Source organism: Mandrillus leucophaeus, unplaced genomic scaffold (assembly GCF_000951045.1).
Source record: "Mandrillus leucophaeus isolate KB7577 unplaced genomic scaffold, Mleu.le_1.0 Scaffold2, whole genome shotgun sequence".
Lineage (NCBI taxonomy): Eukaryota > Metazoa > Chordata > Mammalia > Primates > Cercopithecidae > Mandrillus > Mandrillus leucophaeus.
The window spans coordinates 5429519-5441007 of record NW_012102031.1 but is presented as its reverse complement, the minus strand read 5'-3'; the positions used below and the strand labels follow the sequence as shown (position 1 = coordinate 5441007).

The 11489-nt window shown below is 53.6% G+C and overlaps 2 protein-coding genes across 7 annotated transcripts in view; both read left to right on the top strand.

Moving 5' to 3' along the window:
- Positions 1–2171, top strand: part of LOC105538890 (histone H1.0) — a 12593-nt gene extending 10422 nt beyond the window's left edge. For 2 of the 6 annotated variants that reach the window (XM_011978898.1, XM_011978897.1), the window contains exon 2: positions 10–2171. In XM_011978898.1, coding sequence (XP_011834288.1) covers positions 275–859 — 585 coding nt within the window. In that variant the 5' untranslated portion in view covers positions 10–274 and the 3' untranslated portion in view covers positions 860–2171. Of the gene's footprint in view, positions 1–3 lie in introns of those variants that run through there. The other 4 variants (XM_011978895.1, XM_011978899.1, XM_011978896.1 and 1 more) reach the window with 4 other exon arrangements.
- A 471-nt stretch (positions 2172–2642) lies between these two features.
- Positions 2643–11148, top strand: GCAT (glycine C-acetyltransferase). The gene is made up of 9 exons (XM_011979134.1): positions 2643–2895; positions 4726–4934; positions 7514–7615; positions 8086–8232; positions 9842–9996; positions 10133–10215; positions 10379–10550; positions 10910–11031; positions 11141–11148. The coding sequence occupies exons 1-9, from the start codon at positions 2700–2702 to the stop codon at positions 11146–11148; spliced, it is 1194 nt and encodes a 397-aa protein (XP_011834524.1). The 5' UTR covers positions 2643–2699.
- Positions 11149–11489: the final 341 nt, after the last annotated feature.

Sequence of the window (11489 nt, the reverse complement as noted above, 5' to 3'; positions counted from 1 at the left end):
GAGGCAGAGGCAGAGCCAGAGCCAGAGCCCGGTGCCGAGACCAAGCGACAGACCGGCGGGGCTGGGCCTCGCAGAGCCGGCTCAGCGAGCTCTCCCGACACCCCAGCTGGAAAGGAGAAGCAGCGACTCCTCGCTCGCATCCCCGGGAGCCGCACTCCGGACTGGCCCGGTAGTCAGGGGCTCAAGAGCAGATCCCGAGGCAGATTTTGCTCAGCCTCCGACGAGGGCTGGCCTTTTGGAAGGCGCCTTCAACAGCCGGACCAGACAGGCCACCATGACCGAGAATTCCACGTCCGCCCCTGCGGCCAAGCCCAAGCGGGCCAAGGCCTCCAAGAAGTCCACAGACCACCCCAAGTATTCAGATATGATCGTGGCTGCCATCCAGGCGGAGAAGAACCGCGCTGGCTCCTCGCGTCAGTCCATCCAGAAGTATATCAAGAGCCACTACAAGGTGGGTGAGAACGCTGACTCGCAGATCAAGTTGTCCATCAAGCGCCTGGTCACCACCGGTGTCCTCAAGCAGACCAAAGGGGTGGGGGCCTCGGGATCCTTCCGGCTAGCCAAGAGCGACGAGCCCAAGAAGTCAGTGGCCTTCAAGAAGACCAAGAAGGAAATCAAGAAGGTAGCCACGCCAAAGAAGGCATCCAAGCCCAAGAAGGCTGCCTCCAAAGCCCCAACCAAGAAACCCAAAGCCACCCCAGTCAAGAAGGCCAAGAAGAAGCTGGCTGCCACGCCCAAGAAAGCCAAAAAACCCAAGACTGTCAAAGCCAAGCCGGTCAAGGCATCCAAGCCCAAGAAGGCCAAACCAGTGAAACCCAAAGCAAAGTCCAGTGCCAAGAGGGCCGGCAAGAAGAAGTGACAATGAAGTCTTTTCTTGCAGACACTCCCTCCTGTCTCCTATTTTCTGTAAATACTTTTCTCCTTTTTTGTCTTGATGCTCACCACCACCTTTTGCATCCTTCTGTTCTGACTTTGTAAGAGACAGGATTTGGATTCTTCAGAAATTACAGAATAATTCATTTTTCCTTAACCAGTTGTGCAAGGACAGCAACAACCAATCTCTGTAATGATGAGAATGTACTTATATTTTGTTTTGCTATTAACCTACTTACGGGGTTAGGGATTTGCCGGGGGTGGGGGGGGGCTTGTGTGTTTTGTTGGTTTGTTTGCCATGAAGGTAGATGGGGGTGGGGAGAAGACACAAGGCAGTATGTTCTGGCTAGATGAGAAGGGAACCCAGGAATCGTGAGGTTAGCAGGAGTATCTTTAGGGTGAGTGAGCCTTCTTTGAGTTGGGCACCCGTCCTGAGAGTTTCAGAACCTTTGGCCAGGAGGAGAGAGGTGGTAGGGAGCAGCCAGCCGGCAAAGGAAGGAGGTGGAAAAAACTGCCACCGGGCTGACTTCCACCTCCCAGTGGTGAGCAGTGGGGGCCCAAACCCAGTTTCCTTCTCATTTCTGTTAGTTTGCCCTTTCGGTCTCCCTATTGTCTTAGGGAAAGGGAGTGGGGTCCAAGTGACAGCTGGATGGGAGAAGCCATAGCTTGTCCCAGTCAGCTGGGATGTAGCCATTGGAGGATCTTTGTGGCTTCAGCAAATTCTCTTGTTAAACCGGAGTGAAAACTTTAGGGGAAGAGTGGGGAGTCAGCCAAGTGCCTCAGTGTGCCCTGTTGAAACTTGGATTTTTCCATGCAATCGATAGATTGTGTCCTAGGAAGACTTTTCTTCTGGATTTTTGTTCCTCCTGTACAAGAGGTGTCCTTGCTTGGTTTGGTGGGGCTGCGGCCACTTAAAACCTCCCGATCTCTTTTATTTGAGTCTTTTATTATAAGTAGTTGTAGCTGGGGGAGGGGGAGGGGGAGTGGGCGGGCAGTGGACAGTAAGACATACTGCAGTCGATTTGGGGTTTGCTAAGTAGTTTTACAGAGCTAGATCTGTGTGCATGTGTGTGTATGTGTATATATACATATCTAGGGTTAGTACTTTGTTTCACGCCCGGGAGCTGGGAGAAAAAACCTGTACAGTTGTCCTTCTCTTATTTTTAATAAAATAGAAAAATCGCGTACTTGCGCGTCACCCCCCCCCCCCCGCCTTTTTTAAACAAGTGTTACTTGTGCCGGGAAAATTTTGCTGTCTTTTTAAAACTTTAAAATAAATTGGAAAAGGGAGAAACTGAGCGGTGTATTTTTCCTCACTTTGAAGACTGGGGGATGAATGCGGAGCGGTTAGGCGGGCGGGCAGTGGGGACATCTGGGGCGTTTGCACCTGAGAATGGGGGGAGGGTTACAGGAGGTGGACAGAAGCCAGGAATCCTTAGTCCCGGAGGCTGCGGAACGTGCCTTTGCCGGCTTCTAGGCTTCTGCCTTTGGGGTCCAGAGGGCACCCCATTTCCGGCCAAGAGGTGAGTACGTGGGAATGCGGTGGGGAGTCTGGTGGGCTGGGCCCTGACGCGACTTCCTCCGCCCCCTTCCCTCCCTTCTGCCACCCGGACCTCTGCAGTCTCAACTTACAAGTCAAGCCGCTTGGTCCCTGGCGGATCCCGCCAGGCACCGCCCACCCACCTTAGGCCCGCCTCCCACTCGTTAAGTCAGCCTCCCTCGCTCCGATTGGCTGCTGGAGCCCGGCCCCCGGCCACGTGACCAGGCTGCGTCCGCGATGCGCACGGCTCCTAGGCAGGCAGGGACGCTCGGGCGAGGTAGGAGCGATGTGGGCTGGGAACGCCTGGCGCGCCGCGCTCTTCGGAGTGCCCCGCGGCTGTCGCGCACAGTCAGCTTTGGCCCAGCTGCGCGGCATTGTGGAGGGGGAGCTGGAAGGGATCCGTGGAGCTGGCACTTGGAAGAGTGAGCGGGTCATCACGTCCCGTCAGGGGCCGCACATCCACGTGGACGGCGTCTCCGGAGGTAACTCTCCCTCCCGGAGTCGTTCCAAGACCTTTCCCGAGCTTGCGCTGGAATGGAGTGCTTGGAGGCGGGGTGGGCGGCTCCTACACTCTTAGCTACTGGTCCCCTTCGCATCTCTCAGGGCGACTTTACGGCTTCCTAATACTGACTCTAGCCTGGTTAAACCCGTTTTGACGGAGGGAGGTGATTTGCCCTTGAGCACCTTTTTGGCTCAGAAGGCAGGGCTGGGACCAGCCCTGTGTGAGCGTGAGAAAAGGAGAGAGACACCCAGCTGGCTCCCACCGTGACACTGCAAGGAAGGGTGGTGGGAAGGCCGGAGCAAGAAAACCCGCATTTCTTGAGCGGCTGTTTTGTGAAGGCCTCTACCAGTTGTTGCTGCACGTGAACTCCTGCTAATTTCTAAACGCAGGAATGACTAATTCCATTTTACAAACGAAGAGGCTGAAATCCACAGATGTGAAATGGCTTGCCCAAAAGCCCCCAGCTAGCTGCAGGCAGCGCTGGAATATTGGAGCTGGAACATTGCCTAACTGGCCAGAGAGGACAGCTTCCTGGCCAAACTCATAGCAAGCAATCTGGTCTTGCTCTGTCGCTCAGGCTGGAGGGCAGTGGTGAGATCTCGGTTCACTGCAACCTCTGCCTCCTGGGTTCGGGCGATTTTCATGCCTCAGCCTCCCAAGTAGCTGGGACTACAGGCAGTGCCAGCACACCCGGCTGATTTTTGTATTTTTAGCAGAGACTGGGTTTCACCATGTTGGCCAGGCTGATCTCGAACTCTTGACCTCAAGTGATCCGCCCGCCTCGTCCTCCCAAAGTGTTGGGATTACAGACGTGAGCCACCACTCCCAGCCCTCCCTCATTTCATTCTAACCAGTGGTTACTGCCTGACTGATTCGTGTCAGGCCTCACGTGAGTGGTGATCATCAACAGAATCCCAAAGCTGCCTTCTGCCAGGAAATAGGCATAGAACCCTTGGTGCTGTTGTACTCATTTGTAAAATAGAGGTCCCGGTAATCCCTTCTCTCCCTCAGGGGAAGCTTAGAGCCAGTCAAAAGATGGGAAATTAGGAGACCCAAGTTCTCATCCTGTTTTTGCCTTTCCCAGGCTGTGTGAACTTTCCCCTCTGGCGTGTTTGCTCCTAAGGTCAGCTGTGTTCACTCTGGGCTTTAGAATTCGGGGACTGGTATCTCAGGCACCCACCTTTGGGGAAGTGATTCTGTACCAGGCAGCAAAGTAAACTGTGGAGTTCCAGGACTGCAACAGGCATCTGACCCAGCCCTCTTCTTGAACCCACAAGGAAACCAAGGGGTCAGATAAGGAGTTAGTGGTGGTCTTCAGGCACAGGAGAAGCCTGTGAGGAAGGGTTGAGTTCCTCCTTGGGTAGAATGTGATTCAAAGCCAGAGTTTAGGCTGGGCACAGTGGCTTGTGCCTGAAATCTCAGCACTTTGGGAGGCCAAGGCAGGAGGATTGCTTGAGGCTAGAAGTTCAAGACCAGCATGGGCAACATAATGAGGCCCCATCTCCACAAAAAATAAAAATATTTAGTTGGGCATGGTGGCACGCACCTGCAGTCCCAGCTACTCAGGCGGTTGGGTGGGAGGACTGCTTGAGCCTGGGGGGTTGGGGCTGCAGTAAGCCATGATTGCACCACTGTACTCTAACCTGGGTGACAGAACTAGACCCTGCCTCAAAAAAAAAAAAAAAAAAAAAGAGTTTAAACTTCTCACTCTTCAAGATGTGTAGCACTGACCCTCCCTCTGTAGCTGTTGAATTTGGTGCCTCTTCAATGGTGAATCCAGGTCTGTTTCCTTTCTGGACCATTTCCCCAGGGCCTGGCACTGTCATCTTTCCAGGCCCTTCCTTGCCCCACCTGAGCTGCTGTATCCATCTCCTCTCCTTCACCTCAGGAATCCTTAACTTCTGTGCCAACAACTACCTGGGCCTGAGCAGCCACCCCAAGGTGATCCAGGCAGGTCTGCAGGCTCTGGAGGAGTTTGGAGCTGGCCTCAGCTCTGTCCGCTTCATCTGCGGAACCCAGGTACACAGTGAGTGGTGGGGGGTTGTGGGGACTGACCCCAGCTGCCTGCTTCCCACAGTCAGCAGGGCTGGTTTAGCCAGCTCAGCTCATCCACGGCCCTGGGCCCACTGTTGGCCCCAGAGCTGTGCAGCAGAAAGGCTGAGTGCAGGCCTCTGTTTTGCTGAAAAGCTTTGGCCAAGAAACTTTATAAATATATATATATATTTTTCTTTTTGAGACAGAGTCTTGCTCTGTCACCCAGGCTGGAGTGCAGTGGCACAACCTTGGCTTGCCGTAACCTTCGCCTCCCGGACTCAAGTGATTCTCATGCCTCAGCCTCCGGAGCAGCAGCAATTACAGGTGTGCTACCCCCCCCAGCTAATTTTTTTTTTTTTTTTTGAGACGGAGTCTCACTCTGTTGCCGAGGCTGGAGTGCAGTGGCGCGATCTCGGCTCACTGCAAGCTCCGCCTCCTGGGTTCACGCCATTCTTCTGCCTCAGCCTCCTGAGTAGCTGGGACTACAGGCACCCGCCACCGTGCCCGGCTAATTTTTTGTAATTTTTTGTATTTTTAGTAGAGACGGGGTTTCACCGTGGTCTCAATCTCCTGACCTCGTGATCCGCCCGCCTCCACCTCCCAAAGTGCTGGGATTACAGGCGTGAGCCACCGCGCCTGGTCACACCTGACTTTCTATAGGAAAAGAGGAGTAGGTGGCAGGAACTGAGGCTGAGGGCTCTGGGTCTCTTGTGATGGAGCACGGTTGCCAGTGCTGCCCTTTAGTGGCCCTGTTCCTGTGGGCAAGTATCTTAACCTCTCTCTGTCTTAATTCCTTCATAAGAAAACTGAAGATAGTAACACTTAATAAGATCCTTACAAATTAAAGACTTACTACATGTAATGCTTAGAATAGGCCAAGCGCAGTGGCTCATACCTGTAATCCCAGCACTTTGGGAGGCTGATGCAGGCAGATCACCTGAGATCAGGAGTTCGAGACCAGCCTGGCCAACATGGCGAAACCCTTTCTCTACAAAAACACAAAAATTAACTGGCATGATGGTGGGTGCCTGTAATCCCAGCCACTTGTGAGGCTGAGGCGGGAGAATCACTTGAACCTAGGAGGTGGAGGTTGCAGGTGAGCTGAGATCACGCCACTGCACTCCAGTCTGAGCAACAGAGTGAGACTCTGTCTTAAAAAAAAAAAACAACAAGATAAAAGCGTGGAACAGCCTGGCACGTAGTAGTGCTCAATGAATGTTGGCTATTATTTATTTTCCAAATGTTACAAAATAAATTTATATAAGTATGAAACTTAAATAGTACTTATTATGTGCCAAGAATTCTTTTAAGAAAATTACAACTATTGGCCAGGTGTGATGGCTCATGCCTGTAATCCAGGCACTTTGGGAGGCCGAGGTGGGTGGATTACTTTAGGTCAGGAGTTCAAGACCAGCCTGGCCAACATGGTGAAACCTGTCTCTGCTAAAAATACAAAAATTAGCTGGACTTGCTCACTTGAACCCAGTAGGCAGGGGTTGCAGTGAGCCATGATGGTGCCACTGCACTCCAGCCTGGGTGAAACTCTGTCTCGAAAAAAATAAAGGAAGAACATTACAAGTATTAAGTCATTAATCTTCAGTGATAGGTGCTATTCTTATTCTTCCTATTGAGATGAGGACACAGAGGTCCAGAGAAGTTAAGTGACTTGCCCAGAGGCACAGAGCCTATTGTGGTGGGATTTGAACCCTGGCTCAAGAGTCCATGCTGGCTGGGCATGGTGGCTTATACCTGTAATCTCAATACTTTTGAAGCCCAAAGCAGAAGGATCACTTGATGCCTGGAGTTTGAGACCAGCCTGGGCAACATAGCAAGACCCTCTCTCTAAAAAAAAAAAAAAAAGTTTTTAATTAGCTGGGTGTGGTGGTGCGCACCTGTAGTCCCAGCTACTAGGGAGGGGAGGCTGAGATGGGAGGATCACTTGAGCCCAGGAGTTCAAGGCTAGAGTAAGCTATGATCTCACTACTGCACTCCAGCCTGAGTGACAGAGAATCCCTGTCTCATTTGCCAAAAAAAGAGAGAGTGAGTCTGTGGTCCTACTTGTGATTATCATTAACTGCCCTCTCAGAAATGTGAGAGAGAAATGAATGTCAGAGGCAGAACTCCTGACTCACATCCGGTCACTTCCCAGCAAAGCCCTCACCCACACCCAACAGCTTTCAAATCTACAAATTAGAGGCCCAGATGAATCCAGAATTACCTCTGTGATCTTTTTCTTTGCATTAGGCAACCAAAAAAGACACTCAGTGTGGTGTTAGGAAGACATACTTCCTTCTCCACGAGTTCCCGTAATTCCACCCTTAGGCCGCTGTGGTAAAACCAAAGTCTGCCCAGGAAGGGAACCTAATAGGTCCCCAGTTCCTCAATGGGAACTGTCTGCCAGATTCCTGGCAGCTCTGGGATCACCCATGTGTGGCAGAAAGTAAGGAGGCTGAGGCTGCAGGCTTTCTGGGTTGGGTCTCTGTGGTCCTCCAAGCCTCTGTCCCCTCGGACTTGTCCCACATGACCCCACAGGCATCAACACGTGTCTCACTCATTTTCTTTAGAGCATCCACAAGAATCTAGAAGCAAAAATAGCCCACTTCCACCAGCGGGAGGATGCCATCCTCTATCCCAGCTGTTTTGACGCCAACGCCGGTCTCTTTGAGGTGTGTGGAAGCTGTCCTGCGGGTGAGGGTCGATGGGGCCTGTTAGGCTGGGGAAGGCTTGGGGGTGGGCAGTCGGGAGAACCTAGCAGGATTCAGTGCCATGCCTAGAGGCTTCAGAGCCCACTTCTTCTGGAGGTCAAGGTTGGGCCAGGTAGGTGCTCCAGGAGGAATCCTGGGGCTTGCAAGGAGCCTGAGAGACTGTGGGGGATAAGCTACATCATCTGGAAGGCTGGGGGAGGTGGGGGCCTGGTACTCACCAAATATATTCTCGCCTCCTCTTACTAGAGCAGGGCGCTGGTCCAGCCCGGCACTGGGGCACGGGGGCCCAGATGGAAGCACAGGACGCCTTGCCTCTCTACCCAGAGGAATGGCCTGGCTGGCAGTACAGTTTTTTGATTTGCAGGAATCCTGGTCGAGGGAGAAGCCTAGGGTGGTTGAGTGATGGCTCTACGCTCACTGCCTCCCTCCAGGCCCTGCTGACCCCGGAGGACGCAGTCCTGTCGGACGAGCTGAACCATGCCTCCATCATCGACGGCATCCGCCTGTGCAAGGCCCACAAGTACCGCTATCGCCACCTGGACATGGGTGACCTAGAAGCCAAGCTGCAGGAGGCCCAGGTGGGGCCATACCTGGGCCCCCCCTCAGCCTCCATTTGGGGAAGGAAGTGAGGCTTAGAGAGGCCAACTCTTCACTGACAGACAGATAGCCTGAAAGTTTGAAACAGCAGAGATTTGTCCAAGATTTGAACCCAAATCTCTCAGACCCAGAGCATTATTCTTTCTTTCTTTCTTTTTTTTTTTTTTTTTTTGGAGACAGAGTTTCACTCTGTCACCAAGGCTGGAGTATAACTCTGTCGCCAAGGCTGGAGTATAGTGGTGCAATCTCAGCTCACTGCAACCTCCACCTCCTTGGTTCAAGTGATTCTCTTGCCTCAGCCTCCCAAGTAGCTGGGATTATAGGCACCACCCCGCCTGGCTAATTTTTGTATTCTTAGTAAAGACGGGGTTTCATCATGTTGTCCAGGCTGGTCTTGAACTCCTGACCTCAGTTGATCCACCCTACTTGGCCTCCCAAAATGCTGGGATTATAGGCATGAGCCACTGTGCCTGGCACCAGAGCATTATTCTATTGTACCGTGATGCCTTGAGGTTTTTCCCTTTGTGTGTCTGTGTGTGTCTGTGTGTGTCTGTGTGTGTGTGTGTGTGTGTGTGTGTGTGAGTGACAGAGTCTCACTCTGTTGCCCAGGCTGTATTGCAATGGTGCAATCTCACCGCAGCCTCAACCTTCTGGACTCGAGTGATCGTCCCACCTCAGTTTCCTGAGTAGCTGGGACTACAGGTGCCCACCCACCCAGTTTTTTATTTGTTTGCTTTTTAGATGGAGTTTCACTCTTTTTGCCCAGGCTGGAGTGCAATGGTGCGATCTCAGCTCAGTGCAACCTCTGCCTCCCAGGTTCAATTGATTCTCCTGCCTCAGCCTCTGGAGTAGCTGAGATTGCAGGCGCCCACCACCGTGCTCAGCTAATTTTGTATTTTTAGTAGAGATGGGGTTTAACCATGTTGGCCAGGCTGGTTTCGAACTCCTGACCTAAGGTGATCTGCCTGCCTCAGCTTCCCAAAGTGTTGGGATTACAGGCGTTAGCCACCACGCCTGGCCTGTTTGTTTTTGAGACAGGTTTCACTATAATGCTCAGGCTAGCCTTGAACTCCTGGGCTCCCAAAGTTACAGGCATGAGCCACCATACCCAGCCAGTTTTAAAAATTTTTAGTAGAGACATGGTCTCACTATGTTGCCCAGGCTGGTCTCGAACCCCTAAGCTCCCAAAGTGCTGGGATTACGGGTGTGAGCCACTGCGCCTGGCCTGCCTTAAGTTTTAGCAAGCACCTTCTATGTGGCAGGCCCTTGCTAGGCATAAGGATAGAATGGACACGTTGGTAAGACCTGGTCCCAGCCCAGCCTGCCCTTTGGGACCTTACACAGGAGAGTGAGGCCTGAGCCCATTCTCACTGCCCAGGGTTCACAGTGGAGATGGGTGAGGCTGAGAGGCACAGATGAGGGAGAGGATGTTCCAGCCCCCAAGATGGTGGTACCTATGTGCCCACCTCTGTGCTCACCTCTGTGCTGGGCACTGGGCAGGATGAGCTCTCAGAGCTCCAAGCAGCACAAGACATGGGTGGTTTGGCCCAGCTTGATACCACCCACCACCTGTTCATGTCTTTCCCGCAGAAGCATCGGCTGCGCCTGGTGGCCACCGATGGGGCCTTTTCCATGGATGGCGACATCGCACCCCTGCAGGAGATCTGCCGCCTCGCCTCTAGATATGGCGCCCTGGTCTTTGTGGATGAATGCCATGCCACTGGCTTCCTGGGGCCCACAGGACGGTGGGACCATGTGGCACCTGAGGCCTGGGGTGGGGCTTCTGAGGGTGGCTGGGAAATGCGGAGGCCAGTCCCCAGCCTGATCCATGATCCCTGGGCTCTCAGGAGGCAGTGACAGCAGTGGCAGCTTCCCTTGCAGGGGTACGGATGAGTTGCTGGGCGTGATGGATCAGGTCACCATCATCAACTCCACCCTGGGGAAGGCCCTGGGTGGAGCATCAGGTACCTGCAAGGTTGTGTCCCTGGGATCCCCTTGTCCTTTTGGAGGGCCCTGGAGGGGCTCAGGGAAGTGGGGAGGGCAGCATGGACTGTACTTTCAGGAGGGGGTTGGGGTAGGCTCTGGCCCCTGACCAACCCCTCCCCCCACCTCTTCCCTTCTTCTCAGGGGGCTACACGACAGGGCCTGAGCCTCTGGTGTCCCTGCTGCGACAGCGCGCCCGGCCCTACCTCTTCTCCAACAGTCTGCCACCTGCTGTTGTTGGCTGTGCCTCCAAGGCCCTAGATCTACTCATGGAGAGTAATACCATTGTCCAGTCTATGGCTGCCAAGACCCAGAGGTGCGGCTCCCAGCAGGGATGGGGCAGACTCGGGGGCCAGGGGACATGGTGAGAGCCAGCCTCGTGTGTCTGCCCAGGCCCACAGACAGCTTTGTGCCCACCAGGTCTGCTTCTGCCTGTTCCCCTCCCTCCTCTGTCTCTGCCTCTCCCCTCTAGCTTCTGTGTCTCCCTCTTGTCCATCCTGTCTTTTCATCTCCCTTTTTGTTCTACCTGCCCCCTGCCTGGCTCCCATCTGCCTCTTAGAACTTGTAACTGTCTTTGTTGATCCTTCTTGCACAGACCTCGGGCCTGGTCCCTGGGAGGAGTGGGTGTGAATGCTCCACGGCCCCTTAGCTACCTGTGATACCTTGTACCCACAGGTTCCGTAGTAAGATGGAAGCTGCTGGTTTCACTATCTCAGGAGCCAGCCATCCCATCTGCCCTGTGATGCTGGGTGATGCCCGGCTGGCCTCTCGCATGGCGGATGACATGCTGAAGAGAGGTAAGTGTGCTGGGACGAGAGAACTGGTGATGGGTCCTGAGAGAAGAGAAAGGGTAAACCCGTAGACTGTGAACCACCCCTCTCCCTGCCGCCCTTGGCCACACTGCAGCCTCTTAGGCCAGCTGTCTGTCCAAGCTTGAAAACTGCAGGCAGGCCGGGTGTGGTGGCTCACGCCTGTAATCCTAGCGCTTTGGAAGGCTGAGGCAGGCAGATCACAAGGTCAAGAGATCGAGACCATCCTGGCTAACATGGTGAAACCTCGTCTCTACTAAAAATACAAAAAAATTAGCCAGGCGTGGTGGCGGGCACCTGTAGTACCAGCTACTCGGGAGGCTGAGGCAGGAGAATGGCGTGAACCTGGGAGGCAGAGCTTGCAGTGAGCCGAGATCGCGCCACTGCACTCCAGCCTGGGTGACAGAGCAAGACTCCATCGCAAAACAAAAAACAAAAAACAAAAA